Source organism: Eleutherodactylus coqui, chromosome 6, assembly GCF_035609145.1.
Source record: "Eleutherodactylus coqui strain aEleCoq1 chromosome 6, aEleCoq1.hap1, whole genome shotgun sequence".
NCBI lineage: Eukaryota > Metazoa > Chordata > Amphibia > Anura > Eleutherodactylidae > Eleutherodactylus > Eleutherodactylus coqui.
This window is the reverse complement of record NC_089842.1, coordinates 12,528,985-12,544,640: the sequence shown is the minus strand read 5'-3', so window position 1 is coordinate 12,544,640 and position 15,656 is coordinate 12,528,985. Positions and strand designations below refer to the sequence as shown.

Sequence of the window (15,656 nt, the reverse complement as noted above, 5' to 3'; positions counted from 1 at the left end):
GAAAGTTAGAAAAGGTATGATTTTTTTGAAAGGGAGGAGGAAAAAGTGCAAAGAAAACCCCCCAAAAGGGCTAGACCTTAAATTGTCCCCTTTGTCCTTGTAAGTGGCACAAGATGTGTCTGTCAGGTCCTGATAGCATGGAGGTTATGTGTTACATTGGGGAATCAGGTCTATAGTGAGTGATGTGATTCTGACAGTGGGGTAATAATTGTGTAGATCCTGGGGGGTGATGTGGTACTGGCACTGTGGTGCCGGGGTGGTGTTACAGGAAATCTGTGTTTGTTTTGTAGGATTCACACTGGGGACCGGCCCTACAAGTGTCCGCAGCCGGGCTGTGAAAAGGCGTTCACACAACTCTCCAACCTGCAGGTGAGTGTCCCTTGGGTGCACATGTGGTAATGATGGGTAATCCGGGGTTGAGGGTTGGGAAGAGGCTGCGCTATATAATCTGCTGATCCTAATTTTACACAACAGTCTCACCAGCGGCAGCACAACAAAGACAAACCCTACAAGTGTCCAAACTGCTACCGGGCGTACACAGACTCTGCCTCCCTCCAGATTCACCTCTCAGCTCATGCCGTGAAACACGCCAAGGCGTATTGCTGCAGTATGTGCGGGAGAGCGTACACATCCGTGAGTAGCACTGCTCTATTCTCTGTGTTCAAAACTAGATAGGGTATGGTGGTTATTAGGCTTGGCTCGCATTTAGCAGATTTCGGTGCTAATCTGCATGAAAATCCACATATAACACATGGATTGTGACATGTATTTCATCCCCTCATTTTAAGAGGGTGAAATCAAGCCACCTCCGCTGCAGATTCAGCCCAAATTTGTTTTTTTGCACCATATGGCTTAGAGCTTGTTCACATGGGAGTGGAATTCACGCAGCTGTAAAAAAAAAAATCACAACTCTAGCTGCAGAAAAATGGCCATAAATGCTGAACAGGAGGGACTGAAAATATGTGCTGCTGGAGAGAGAGATGAGGGGACTCCCCGGGGTTCCCTTCTTCGTCAGGGACTCCCTTCATCTCAGCCTGAGATGGAGGGATTCCCCAAGAGCACGCTGGAGTAGTTCCTTGGCAGAGGAAATGGAGGGATTCCCCAGCAGTGTGGCTGGAGGGGTACCCCTGCAGGATAGATGAAGGTATTCCCCAGCATCGCGGCTGGAGAGGTTCCCCTGCAGGGAAGATATAAGGATTCCCCCGCAGCACGACTGCAGGGGAGGTGAAGGTATTGCCCCGCAGCGCGGCTGCAGGGTTTCCCTGCAAGGGAGATGAAAGGATTTCCCCAGCAGCGCGGCTGGAGGGCTTCCCTGCAGGGGAGATGAAATGATTCTGCTGCGGTGTAGCTGCAGGGATTCCCCAGCAGCATGGCTGGAGCGGTTCCCTGTGGGAGAGATTAAGGGATTCCCCAGCAGCGTGGCTGGACGGGTTTCCTGCAGGGAAGATGAAGGGATTCTGCTGCAGCGTGGATGCAGGGATTCCCCAGCAGCACGGCTTGAGGGGTTCCCTGCAGGGGAGATGAAGGGATTCCCCAGCAGCGTGGCTGGATATATTCCCCTGCAGGGGAGTTCAAGGGATTCCCCCGCACCACGGCTGCAGGGGAGATGAAGGGATTCCGCTGCAGCATGGCTGGAGGGGTTCCCCTGCAGGGTCGATGAAGGGATTCCCCTGCAGCGTCGATGAAGGGATTCCCCTGCAGTGCGGCTGCAGGGTCAATGAAGGGATTCCCCAGTAGAACACCTAGAGAAGAGATGAAGGGATTCCGCTGCAGCATAGCTGGATGGGTTCCCCTGTATGGGAGATAAAGGGATTCCCCCGCAGCGCGGCTGCAGGGTTTCCCTGCAAGGAAAATGAAGGAATTCCCAAGCAGCAGCGCTGCAGGGAGTTTAAGGGATTCCCCAGCAGCGTGGCTGCAGGGTTTCCCTGCAGGGGAGATGAAGGGATTTTCCAGCAGCGCGGCTGGAGGGGAATCCCTCCATCTCCCTTTGCGGCCAGCTCGCATAGTCTGCCATAAAAGCCTTTTTTGTAGGCGCGGGTTTTTTTTGCGCTGTTAAAATTCCTTTTTCTGAATATTTTTTTTTTGCGCATAGACGTTAGCTGCACAAATTCCCTCGTGTAAATGAGCCCTCATACTGTAAACACTGCAGATTTTCTGTGCAGAGATTCCGCAGCATTTACACTCTGCAGTACAACTCTTAAAGATTTGTACCCTAATTTTATCACTTATTCCTGCAGATCAGGAGAACGGGGGTCGTGTGTTAGCCCCCCACACACCCTGCAGTGAGGGGAAAATTGAATGGAGTGGCAGTCGAGCATGTGCGGTGCCGCTCCATTAATTTTCAGTGGGACTGCCAGAGATAGCCAAGCTCTTGTACTCCCCTATTTCCATCAGCCCCATTAAAATAAATGGACAGGCTGCACGTTCATGCAACCGCCGCTGCATTTAGTCTCCATGTCACTGCTGATAAGTGCAGCGAGCCTGCCATGATGAGAACAGGGGAAAATGGGAGCCCTCTTCTCAGGTTCGTGGGTTTTTCACCGCTGAGACCCCACTGATTGGACTTGTATCACTTATCGTGTGGATACCACTTTAAGGTGTTACGACTGAACACCTCTTAAGGCCCATTTAGACGGGACGAATCTTGGGCAAATGATGCCCGACACTCGTCCCTGCACATACTCGCTCTCGTGCTGCTGCATGGGAGCTAGTATCGCTGGCTCGAGATTTCTCTCCTCGCTCCCCCGCCCCTCTCTATTGACTTAACATAGTGGCCGTTCAGTATTGAACGGCCGCTTTGTTAAGTCAACGGAAAGGGGCGGGTGAGAGTGAGGAGTGAAATCTCATGCAGCCTCCCCGACCCCTGCTGGCCGCTCTGTGAGCAAGACAGCGATACTAGCTCCCATGCAACAGCACGGGAGCGAGTGTATGCGGCGACAAGTGTCGGGCATTGTTTGCCCAACATTCGTCTCGTCTAAATGGGCCTTTATAGTATAGCAGACAGTAATAAGTCAGCTCCGACTAGTGGCTAAATAACGACCCTCCACGTGCAGCCAGCGCTCCAACATGCATTGGGATCCTTGTTCTTGGCATTTGGTGAGGATCCATAAAACATGTTTGGCTGAAGGCCCCTTTATCCTTCTTGTCCTTGTCTCTTTTATGTCCAGCTCTAACTTCACCGTTCTTCTTCTCTGACTATAGGAGACCTATCTGATGAAGCATATGTCCAAGCACACAGTGGTCGAGCACCTGGTCAATCACCATTCTCCTCAGAGGAACGAGTCTCCTGGCATTCCAGTCCGAATCTCCCTTATATAGAGAGGGCGACCAGACCGGCGGTCGGCTGAGCCGCTCTCCGCCAGACACCTGCCTGGGACATGAATTCCAGACTGGAGTTCTCTGGCTTCTCTTTCCGGAGGCGGTGCAGGAGCGTCAGGCACATTACATTTGGGCACCGTGTCTATTATTTCTGTTGTCAGCTGCTTGAGGACTCGTCCCATTTCATGGCCTCTGGATACAGACAGATGTTACCTCTGGGATATGACATTCTTCTCACTGGTCGCCCTTGGGATTACTTTCCTTCTATGTGACATACTAGAGATGAGCTGGACATCGCCCCGGAGTCACAGACCCTCTGATGGGCCACCTGTTGGGATGCTTCTGGGACGGCTGAATCTTGCAGATCTGTGATGTTCAGATTCCGGTCTCGGTGTTCATCGATTTGGTGACACACGGGGTCCCCAACCGAGCACTTTGAATCTCTCACGTTTTATATCTGTTTGTTTCTTTTTTATCCTCCATTTTTTACATATAAGAAAACAATAAAAAAAAATCCTATTTATTGGCCAAGAATCTGGTGCTGCTAATCGGGGAAATGAGACGTAGCAGAGAGCGGGGGTGAAGAGCGGCCACTGCTTCTATCCGACGCCCCTACAACGCGTTGAACCCTCCAGGGACCAGACTGCTCGGCCTGGATAATCTTTTCTGGTTTAGCTCTGTGTGGTTATGGCGCACCAAGGGAGCAAAGGTGGTCGTACCGAGGTTCGGCTTGTCCCTGTCATCAGCTCGTCTACAGTGTTATGCTGGTTATCATAACGTATCACTTGGGTGTTGGGGCAGTTGACTCTGATGTTCTGGGTTGCCAGTACTAGATCCAGGAAGTACACCAGTGGGAGATGGTTCAGTGCCTCTACAGCGCCACCTATTAGAAGCTTCACTAGAAGTCAATGTCCGATCTTTTGCTAAACCTTGCAGCAGGAGTAAGGCTGTATTTCCATGGCTGAGCATGATATCTGTCCAAGAAACTCAAATCAATATTGCACATGCAAACATGACTTTTCTTGTGAGTGCGATGTGCTTTGCGATAAAACTGTATCACAGCACATGCGACACTCACCCACGTGAAAAATGCATGGTTTTTGAATAGCAAAGATAGAAATATCCCACTGTACGTACATCACATGGCATGCGAGGGCGATGTGATTTAAAAAAAAAATTTTTTTTTTCAGGTCCATAAAAAATGATTAATCTCGCCCAAAAACAGATCATGCTACGATTTTTCTATCTTAGATTCCCAGTCTGAGAGAAAAATCGCCCATAAAGACTAAAGTAAAACAATTTTTCAGATGCAATTTCTGTGCGGATTTCTGCAGAGGAAGACCTGCGTGTCATCGCGGAAATTATTTTTAAATGCTTTCCGGCGATCGTGGATGATTCCTACCCCCTCCCCGCAAAAATCACAAGCCAAAAGTGGCTGCCTTGGTCTCCAAGGGAGGAGACACAAGTTAGATAGTTAAAAAAAAAACTTTATGACAGTGAGGGGGATCAATGAGTGGAACAGGTTACCACAGGAGGTGGGGAGTTCTCCTTCAATGGAAGTGTTCAAACAAAGGCTGGACAACTATCTGTCTGGGATGATTTAGTGATCCTGCATTGAGCAGGGGGTTGGACCCGGTGACCCTGGAGGTCCCTTCCAACTCTACCATTGTAGGATACAAATCTGAAATGTATCCGCAATTGCAGAGCACTCGCTTACATAGAAATCAATGGAGCCAACCGTGCGGAATCTGTAGTAAAATGGAGCATACTGCGATATCTTTTCCGCGCGTGGCATCCGCAAATGAAATCTGCAGGTGTTAATTGAAGTGCTGAATGCCTCATACTTCCCTACAGGCGTGCCACGCGGATTCCGCAATTCAAATCCGCCTGTGGATATTGGGCCTTACTGTCGCAATTCTCAAAATTGTGCATGAAAATTGCCCATGTAAATACACCCCTAAGGCCTGTTCACAAGGGGACGTTTAACATCTGAGTTTGCAACTGACAGCACCCATTAGGCTGGGTTCACACAGGGCGGATTTGCTGTGGAAATTCTGTCTGGAATTTCGCCATTGCGAATTCGCCTGCGGCCGCTAAAGTAGGTATGAGCCAGCCATGTGGACGAGATTTCTCAGAAGCTAGCGTTGCGGTGCGGATTCCTGGACCGCAGCATGTTCTTTTTTTTTTTTTCCATTGCGGCTGCTCTCTTCTCTACGGGAGTGCCGGCCACTGTGGCCAAGCCGCTTTAAAACTCGTGGCTAAGTGCCGTGGGTTTTAAAGCAGTGCTTTCCCGGCAGAAATCTTGCGGTTTTTCGCTGCGGTCAGACCACAAGATTTCCGCTGGGATTCCGGCGTGTGAGGACCCAACCTTAAAAGTGAATGCAGTTGTTCACACGTTCGTCCTTTTTTTTTTCTTCATAAATGGATGGTCCATGTTAAATGCAAATTCGCAGCATGCCCTACTTTGCTCCATTTGCACGAACCAAAACCGCCTATTAGAATGAGTTTTTTTAATCGCACCTGATTTACTTCACTGGGCGTTTGTGGCTGCGACAAAATGTCATTGGTTGGGCCACCTTCTGGTTTTTTTTAAAGTGCATGAAAAACCGATTACACTTGCACTCCAAAAAAAGCAACAAACACTGATGTGATCCACACAGACACTCGCAGGGGAATCCATCAGTTTTTCAATGACCAAAATCACACTTGCCCATGTGAATAAGGGCATAAGCCAAAACCAGAGTCTTGTCATTGGCTGAGAGGCCGGTGATGTGTGTTGGGATTCTCTGGTTTGGCGTATATTTCAAGTCACGTTGCAAGGCCTTCCTGAAGGGTGGACAGTGACTTATAGGGAAGTTGCTGTCCAATAGGTGGCGCTGCAGAGGCATTGTACTATCTCCTATTTGCATACCAAATTTCCCAGGGAACATTGCATGGCCTAGAAGTCTCACGTCTCCTTGGTGGTCTCCCCTCCCAATTCAAGGCACGCACAGTGCACCAGGTCACATAATGGTCAGTGTGTGCTAGCCAAAGCAGCTAGAAATCTGAGGTGTCTTTAAGAACAATCTACAGGGTGCTGGGCCTTGCACTCTTCATCCTTGTCCATTGATGGGATTCACTCACTGGTACTGGACAAAGATGGCCACACTGGTTCTCTGACTAACTGATACACTAATGGTGCATCCTATGCACGGTGTGCAAGACACTACGCGCTACTGTCACTTGCTAATGCTGCCAATCTGCAGTCCAATTAGCATGTAGTGTCTTAGACTGATGGTGCAGAATGTGCATCGTGTAGTCAGACAAACAAAGATGGCCGCATCTGCTCTCGAAGACTGGAGGGTTGCTTTAGTCTTCCCTAATTCCCTGTTTCTATGTGAATTCTGGAAGCTTCTGCTCCAGGATTAGAGGGACATGGAGAGGGGTCATTGATTAGTAATGGCTGAGGCTTAGTGGTCAGGTCTGGCACTTTTGTCTCTTTCTTACCTGTGTCGGCTTTGGGGGCACTTACCTCTCGGACTGTTTTCTCAGGACTCTTGTTGCCGATTTTGCTCCAGGTACGGGCTGTGTCTTGGGTTAACGGTGCACTGAAGATATGGGGTATAGCACTAGGTGGTTTGCTGCAGTTAGCAGCACAGAGATGATACAACCTCGGCAGCTCCAGTTGTTTGTACATGGTCGTCCGCCTGGTGTGGAGACAAGAGTGAGCAGCCATGCTTCTCAGTGTTACGGTGCCGGGAGGAGACGTGCAGGTGAAGATTGAATGCGCTTTACTGGCAATGGTCGGTTTTCTGTCCGGTTATGCGGCTTCTTGACTTGGGCAGTGTAGAGCAGGGTGTGTGCCCACCGGGTCCTCTGCTGACGATGACCTACCTGAGCTTAGCCATAGTGCGGGCTGCTGTGCCTAATTGTGGCGCTCCCCAGGAGATCCAACTGGTCACTGCTGGATGTGGTGGAGTAGTAACAGATGTTGCCGTATCGCGGGTGCAGGTACTTGTGCAGTCTTTCATGCTTGGTTATCTTTGAAGTCCACTGTGTGTTGAACATTGCCTGTAATGAGCCGATCCCTGAGCCACCGGGTCATGAAATACACATGGAGAATCCGCATCTGTTATCCTCCAAAATGACTCTCACATCTGGAGAATTGATCCTCCCCGGTGACAAGGCGGTAGCATTCAATTCCTTAGTTGTGCTAAAACACTTTGTAGACCTGATGGTGGGAGGTGTGATGCCATTGTGTGCATTGGGTAGAGTACGTGGGATGGTAATGAATCAGATGTCTACTACCAGCATCGGGGGACACGGCTGAACCTCGTCATTGCCCTCCCCATAACTCCGAGATCAGGGAACACAAAGTAACTGGGTACGTGACCGGTTGGTGCCGCACCAGGGTCCAGTTCTTGTTCTTGGTTTCGGTCTGATCTGAGTTTTGCTGCTCCTCAGGAGAATCGATTAATCAAGTTTGAAATTAGCAGTTGGATTAAAAAGATCCTAGTTGTAAGTTGGATCCTGCAGTCACTAGAACTGAGGTATGTGGCCCTTCGTGCAGGTAGTGGCCCCGCAGCTCCTGACCTGGCCTTATGTGCAGCGTTATTAACGATTCCTCTTCCAGCCAACAAACTGCTCTTCACTGCACTTTTTTGGTCTAATAGCCCGGGGGGGGATTGGGGGGGGGGGGGGGAGGTGGAATAACTCTCGTCCTCCATCGGACTCCTCATACTTTACCATTCCCGCCATCACAGGGCCGCCACCTCCTTGGCTCGTGTTTGCCGCTCTGTGCGGACCATGTGTTGGTTTTTATAAAGTTTGTGTTACGAGTGGTGTTACCAAAAGTCAAAACCAGTTACCTCTCCTCCTGTGACCCCCATCATCAGGTTCCGGGGGTTGCAGCGTGACCTCTGTACTGACCTTTCTTGTACTGTCCAGTCTTTTTTGTTTTTGGGAGGGATCGCAGCGTTTGTCCTTTCACTTTGTGGAAAGCTTTAAGATATCGTGCTCTGTGCAGTGTGTATAGCAGCTCCGCCGCCATGGAGAGGGCGCTCGTTGTCCGTTGACACCTGCCTTCTTGCGGTTGTTGAGCTGCCGTTCTCCCGCTCACAAACCAGAATGGGGGAGGGTTACGGTGAACGTTGATCCTGCTGACATTTCACGGGGGTCGGCTCGCTCTGTACCGAGCCGCGGTGCAACGCTGTACCCGCCCCTCCGATTAAATATCTCTGTATCCGCTCCTTGAACTGTAACTGTTATTTTTATAAGCATTTTAAGCCTTAACTATACGGTTATTTTACCAGTTGTATGTTTTATTATCATTTGTTTCCTTTTTATGTTGTTAGGCTGAATTTGGCTGCCCTTCCCCCTCCCGCTTCTAATGTGTTGTATAAGGGTTATGCAAGGACTGACCTTACCCCTCGGCATGTTAATAACCTGTACATATGCTAATATACTGATTAACACTTTCTTTTCTATATGAAATACAAGCCACATGTATGTAGAACCTAGCTATCTCCTTTGAGGAAACGATGGTGGCGATCCTTCCGCCGTCGGGACAACTGAACTAATTCACAGCTGAGAAACTGGTTTCATTATGTATAAAAATAACGAGGAAAATGGAAAAAAAAAGTTGGAAAGTTGCTATTTGTATCTGTTGTGAAAATAAACTTGTAAATGCAACATTTGTATAAACCCTGCGGCTCCCGCTGGCGTTATTTCGTTCTGGGCTGTGTGGCAAATAACGTGGCAGCTTCCACAAAACCAGTGTGTATTTTTCTTTCAGACTCGCCCGGAGCGCCAGGGAAAACCTGAGCGAGGCCTCAACCACTGGACACAAATTGGCGCTTCCCTCTACGTAGCTTCTCCCCGTGACCCCGGAGTGCGGCATAAAATCATGTGACAAGTTTTCCGCGACTCAGTTTCAGTGTGAATCCACATTAGATGGGAGAATCCAGCGATCGGAGCGACTTCCAACGAGGCTGGACATCGGTGCTAGACTAGCCGGGCCAGGATTTCACTTTCAGCCGCGAGGGTTTCTTGTATCCTCCATTGAGGTGGTGAAACCTAAAGTGGAAAGGTCTTCTCTAGTGCCGGCAGCACCCACCACTGGACGTTAGAATAACCACATTGTGGGGCTCTGTAGGACATAGTACCGTGGGCCAAAGCTGCAGGTACCCGGCGCTGGAGCAGCTGACCCCAGGAGGGCCCTATGGACAGCAGCCAAGGAGCCCGCGAGACGAAACTCTGAATCCAGTAAGCAGATGAGTGTTTTCTATGACTCGGCCACATAGTTGTGGTCTGTGGTGATGAGAACATATCCCCCGCCGTGGAAACAGCTGACCTGCGTATATTATATTTATCCTGTCTGATAAATTGGAGCTCTGCACCTGACAACGGGCCCTAAATGCAGACTGGATCACCAAATAATGCAAATGGTTGACACAAAAGAAAAATCAATACAACTGCAACTTTATTTATAAAATAAAGATAACACAGACTTTATAACCTAGCACCAAGTATTCCATCCCCAGTAGTATGCTGTCTGCAGGCTTTTATCTGGGAAGACTAGACACCAGTGTAGTGAACAAGTACACTGCCCCCTGCTGGAGAAAGAAGATATGGCTGGTGGGCAGTGCCATTCGCCTTCTCTTCCAATGACTTTTTGGCCATGACATTGGGGTAGAAGAGTAATGGAAGGACAAGTCTATGAGCAAATAAAATCCAGGAGCACGGGGCAAAAATACAAACCAAGTTTTGGTAAATGCAATATGGACACAGGGCCGCGGCAAGACTGTCGCTACTGGCTGCTTTTATCGTATCCGTAGAGGAGGGCGAGCTTCTCCCAGATCTGCGTGAATCCTGCTGGACACACAGACTGCACGTAGCGGAAGATGTGAGCATGAGCACCGAGTGACTGAAGAGCCATCTGAGACCGCTTAGACATGGTCCTAGTTTCAGAGATGGTCTTGTAGTGAGGAGCTGACGGCCGATGATCAACAGAGAGGTCCGGGGGCCAGCTCAGGACGGCTAATAAATCAGATGTTCAGATCAGTTACAATGGAGGAGGAAAGGGCGGGACCGCCATCACCCTGCGCACCCTTCTACCACCAATTCCATGTCGCGTTCCCTGGGACCATTCTGCTGCAGGAAATGAGGCCAGACCCTCATAAGGAAAATACTGAAAAGGGCTTCTAATAAATGAAATGTCGGGCGGATACAAATCTACAAATTCATTTTTTTGTTGAAAAACAGGAGAACCTTATAAAATAGAGAATTTGGTCATAAAAATATATAAAATGAGGAAAACTCCTATAAATAATGCAGTTCCCAGCGTTCCCCCTGCAGCGGTCGGCCATCTGAGCACATGGTTTCTCCAGGCCTTCAGTCCAGACACTGTAATGTTCAGCATCAGAAGAGCAGGAGTCGCCTCAGTGGTTAGGAGTCCTTCAGCATGCTGATGCGGGCGTAGAGCTTCAGCGCTGGCCCCAGTTTAATGTTCATGGTGCTCATTAGATGGTCCTCTTTGAGCAGCAACAGAGCCTGGCCGTCAATCTCCTGCGCACGGAACTCTTCGGAGATCTCCTGACAACCTGCACAGAGAAGAACGGTTGAGACCGGCATGGGAAGGGATACTGGAGAACAGGGGCGTAGCTAAAGGCTGCATGGGCCCAGGTACAAAAGTTTATCTTGAGGGGGCCCCCACCTTCTCCTAACCCCTTAACGCAGAGGCCTAACTTGAAGCTCCTGCGCCCCAATGTAAAACCTGTACTGGGCTCCCTATATGAAGAAGAGAGGCGTTATGGGCCCTATAAGGCTCCTGGGCCCGGGTGCAACCGCCTCCCTATAGTTACACCAGTGCTGGTGAATAAGAGTTACCGGGACGATTCTGAATGTAAGACTAGAGGAACAACACATTGGAAAGCAGCCAACCGTGTGCCTTCAGATATACAGGGACCCCCACAATGATTGCCCTACTCTCTTCTGTGAAAACATACAGGAATAGGACTTGCTAGGAGTTTTTCCATGCAGACCGCCGCTCAGGTTTATGGCCTCATCATATATAATGGGGTCGTGTGCTGTCCATGGAAATTTACAGGCAAAGCACAACCCGAAAATACAGTCATGTGCCACTAGCATAAAGCTGAATAAGCCTATGGCTGCACAGGAACTGTTGGGCTCAACTGGGGTTATGCGACCCAAGATCGCGGCGTAGTCCTGCGACCACTCACATGAAGGTCAGTGGGGTTGAGGTGTAGGTTACCGGTTGCAAAAAATCCAACCTCATCGTATTTTTTTTGTGACCTACGGTGGCGGCGATATGCGACTTGCACTGTGACCCCCACTGACCTCAAATGTGAGTGCAAGGTCACAGAACAATCTTTGGTTGTACAACCCCTATTGAGGCCAAAGGTCACTGTATAGCTCCAGTCTTAGGCTCTCCAGGGATGATGCGACTAGAATACAGTGTTAGTCATATGTGAGCACATTAACCCTTTCCAATCCAATTTGTATCCTGGTTTTCCTAGGGGGCTTACTCTTTTTCTGCTGTTTAAAGAACAGCGCTATCTGCTGGCTAAAGCCAGTACTGCATGAGGTGACACATTGGATAGGCTCCGATAGCAGAGAGGCTGGCAATATACAGTAAGAGAACCCTGACGGACGTCTTCCACCATCGGAGCTGTACAGCCTTAAATCATAATGTCTTCAGAGGTCAGACAGTGGATTGGAAAGGGTTAAAGATGCGTTCACACAGGCGGAAATTAGTCAGCATTACGTAAAGCTCCCCACGGAGTAGAAGTTACTTAATGCTGCATCACAATCCGCAGGGAGATCCAGGCAGGTTTTGGAGCAGATTAAGCCACATTTTACACTGCTGATTGCGGAATAATTCCATTCGTGTTAAAAAGCCCTAAAAGGCTTTAGCAGGACTTTAATCCCGCTGGCCTCTCTAAGACCAAGCAGAGCCACTGCAGAATGGAGGGAAACGATTAAGAGGCCACAACGCTTGGCCCAAGTGCTGCGCCCCTTCTGATTGGTGGGGGTGCTGGGAGTCGGACGCCACTGATCTGATATTGATGACCCCATCCTAAGCTAAATCTTGGAAAGTCCCTTTTAAACGTGACCATACATGAGACTTCAGACCTCATTTTGACATTGCAGGTCTGAGATGTACAGCAGTGCTTGAAAGTTTGTGAACCTTTCAGAATTTTCCATATTTCTGCTTACATTTGACCTACAACTACCTAAAGGAAAATGCTCCAATATCAGAGATGCTCTGAGGATCCGGTGTGACCCCCCCCCCCCCCCCCCCTTGTGCAGCAATAACTGCATCTGAACATTTCCGGTAATTGCGGATTAGTCCTGCACATCAGCTTGGTGGGTCTCCTTGCATCAACTTCTCACTTCAGGTCCTTCCAGAGCATTTCTATAGGATTAACGACAGGACTTTCACTTGGACATTCCCAAGATGTACCTTTGTTCTTATTAACCATTTTTTTTGGAGAACGTCTTGTGTTCTTTGGGTCGTCTTGCTGCGAGACCCGCGTTCTCTAGAGATTTTGCAGATGTCCTGACATTTTCCTTTAGAATTTGCTGCTATAATTCAGAATGCATTGTTCTGCCCACATGCAGCAAGACAGGCCCAAACCGTGACCCCACCGCCACCAAGGTGTTTCACAGATGGTAGGAGGTTTTTATGCTGTAATGTCGTGTTTTTCTTTCTCTAAGCAGAACACTTCCCATTTAAGCCTAAAAGCTACTTTGCTCTCATTTGTCCGCCAGATATTGTTCCAATAGCCTTGTGGCTCGTCCAGGTGATCCTGCCATGCACACCATTGTTGTTCAGTGTCCTCCTGCTGGTGGACTCATCAACATCAGCTCATGTGGGAAAGGCCTTTAGCTGTTAGAGGTCACCTTGGGGACGATTCATTGGTCAACATGATTTTTTTCACAAGAATATTCAATGGTGATTCTAGTAGTATTTCACCTGAATTCAGCGGGGCTCTTAGAATTTTTCTATCAGGCAGGTTTATTTGTGACACATTTCAAGCTTTATAAAACTAGTACTTCTGTAAGTCACCATTATGCGATATACAGGTTACCAGAAATATTTTGCTTGTGTGTAGTTGGCGATACTGATAAGAGCTGGGCTCCACCTATATGCTGCTTATCACATGTTAGGCTTCTGATTGTTTGAAAAAAATAGTTCACATCATATGGCATTTTGAGGATATGGAAGGAACCGAAGGACCATTTAACAGATTGCTGTTAATCTGCAATGAGGCCCGTCTAAGGTCTGTTTAGATGGGGCGAAGGTCGGGCAAACAATACCCGACACCCGTCCCTGTGTATCTTCGCTCCCGTACGGGAGATAGCAGCACTGGCTCGCTCACAGAGCGGCCATCAGTGGGGCGGGGAGGCTGGAGGAGAGTTCTCTCCCCTGTCCCTCTCCATTGACATAACACAGCAGCCGTTCAGTACTGAACAGCTGCTATTTACACTGAACGATGCTGCATAAATGATGGACGATGAGCTCATTGCTCAGTGTGAATGAACGGCTGCTGTGTTAAGTCAATGGAGAGGGACAGGGGAGAGAACTCTTCTGCAGCCTCCGCCCTGAAAGCTAATGATACTAGCTCCTGTGCAGCATGGCAGCGAGTATGTGTGCGGACAAGTGTCAGGAATCGTTTGCCCGACCTTTGTTCTGTCGAAAAGGGCCTTAACAGTCAAGAGCATCCTGTCCTAAAGTGTCCAGGTTTGGTGACCGTGACGGATCTGACTGACCGGACTCACACTGAAGAGGAAACGCAGCAATTTGAGAAGTGATCCTACATTTGAAGTAATTTGTTCATCACAACCTCACATCTTATGGCCCCTCTGCACACCGGCGGAAATTCCCGCAGAATTTCCGCCCATAGAAGCTGCCATAGGATTGCATTAGAAAACACAATCCTATGCAGACGGCTGCGATCTGTCCACGCAAAATCTTGTGCGAAAAACAAATTGCGGCATGCTCTATTCGAGTCCCGCACAGAAATGTCACTCCCCGGCCGCTGGCTCCGCTCTGCGCATGCGCCGGCTGGGCGGCAGCTGGAACATTACAGAGCCGCGGAGCAAGTGAGTGCCACGCTGGACCCTGTAGGGGCTCGGGTCCGGTCCCGTTGCGAGAATTCATGCAGCAGGATCTGACCCGGCCGTCTGCAGATGGCCTGTGTCAAGAAGATTTTAATGATCTTATCTGAGATTTAAACTTCTTCTACGTTCCAGGCGCAAAGGATGAAATCTACTCTGCAACAACGTACCAGTATGCAGATGTCGGAGCCACGAGGGGGGACTGTATTTTTCTGAAGATGAACCGTTTGGATTTTGTCATGCTTGTTCTCTGGTCCTCGGAAACCCCCACCGTGCAGATGAGCGGCGACTGTTCACAGACTCATCTAAAGGTAAGCTGAAGGCTGTGCGTTTGCATAATGGTAACCAATAATGTCAATACTTATTGTACAAATAGGAAAGACGAACCAAACTAGGAGATTGTTAGAGATCCAGTTTAATAAAGGTCTAACGGGAACGTCTGCAGAGGTGAAGGCCGGTTTATTGCTTGGAAGGCAACTTGTGTCACTAAATTCTGCTGTTTCTTCTGTGAATGGGCCGGCAGGGCAGGAAGTCTCACTAGATGGGAAAACAGCGGCCTAAAGTGTATCTGTTGTTCCTGGACAAACAAATGTGTGGATTGTACCTTCAGTGAATCCTGTATTTGCCTCCATATAAAGGTGGGACAGATGAAACGATCGGTAAACGCAATTGAGAAAAACTCTGCAGCATTTCTGCATCTGAAATCTAAATTTTCCAAAATTAGTGATGAAAAACTGAAGGAAGGAATTTCTATGGGGCCACAAATATCATCAGTGATGGATGATGGAAAACGTTAGGAAGTGTTAAATCCATTGCAAGAAGCGGCCTGCCTGTCATTCAGGAAATCATAGATCAGGAAACTATTGTGATCTAGTGATGATCTTGTGAAATCCTCCCGAGCCCCCGGGATGTCCTTAAGACGTTACTTCTTGGACTCCTACCCGGACGTCTTGTGGCGGTCAGTGATCGGCGTGGCGAGCGTTTCCATCAGCAGATTTCTACGATGGGACAGAAGTACCAAGCGGAGTCCCCGTACGCCGGCTGACTATTGCCGGACCACGAGATCCCAGGAGCAAAATGTTCCCATCAATCATCGCACAGATCATTTCACATAAAGGTGATTTACAGAAGTACTAACTTTTATAAAACCTGAAATGTGTCACAAACACAGATGTGATCCGAGGAGGTGAAGGACTACTAGAATCACTGGGAAACAT

General features: G+C 48.9%; 2 protein-coding genes across 11 annotated transcripts in view; one reads left to right on the top strand and one right to left on the bottom strand.

Moving 5' to 3' along the window:
• Positions 1-3,852, top strand: part of ZNF362 (zinc finger protein 362) — a 36,243-nt gene extending 32,391 nt beyond the window's left edge. For all 4 annotated transcript variants that reach the window (XM_066606230.1, XM_066606228.1, XM_066606231.1 and 1 more), the window contains 3 exons: positions 291-369; positions 475-633; positions 3,202-3,852. In XM_066606230.1, the coding sequence (XP_066462327.1) occupies positions 291-369; positions 475-633; positions 3,202-3,318 (355 nt within the window). In that variant the 3' untranslated portion in view covers positions 3,319-3,852. The remainder of the gene's footprint in view (positions 1-290; positions 370-474; positions 634-3,201) is intronic.
• Positions 3,853-9,756: 5,904 nt separating this feature from the next.
• The window catches only part of PHC2 (polyhomeotic homolog 2), a 103,904-nt gene continuing 98,004 nt past the window's right edge, over positions 9,757-15,656 (bottom strand). For all 7 annotated transcript variants that reach the window (XM_066606223.1, XM_066606221.1, XM_066606220.1 and 4 more), the window contains one exon: positions 9,757-10,898. In XM_066606223.1, coding sequence (XP_066462320.1) covers positions 10,744-10,898 — 155 coding nt within the window. In that variant the 3' untranslated portion in view covers positions 9,757-10,743. The remainder of the gene's footprint in view (positions 10,899-15,656) is intronic.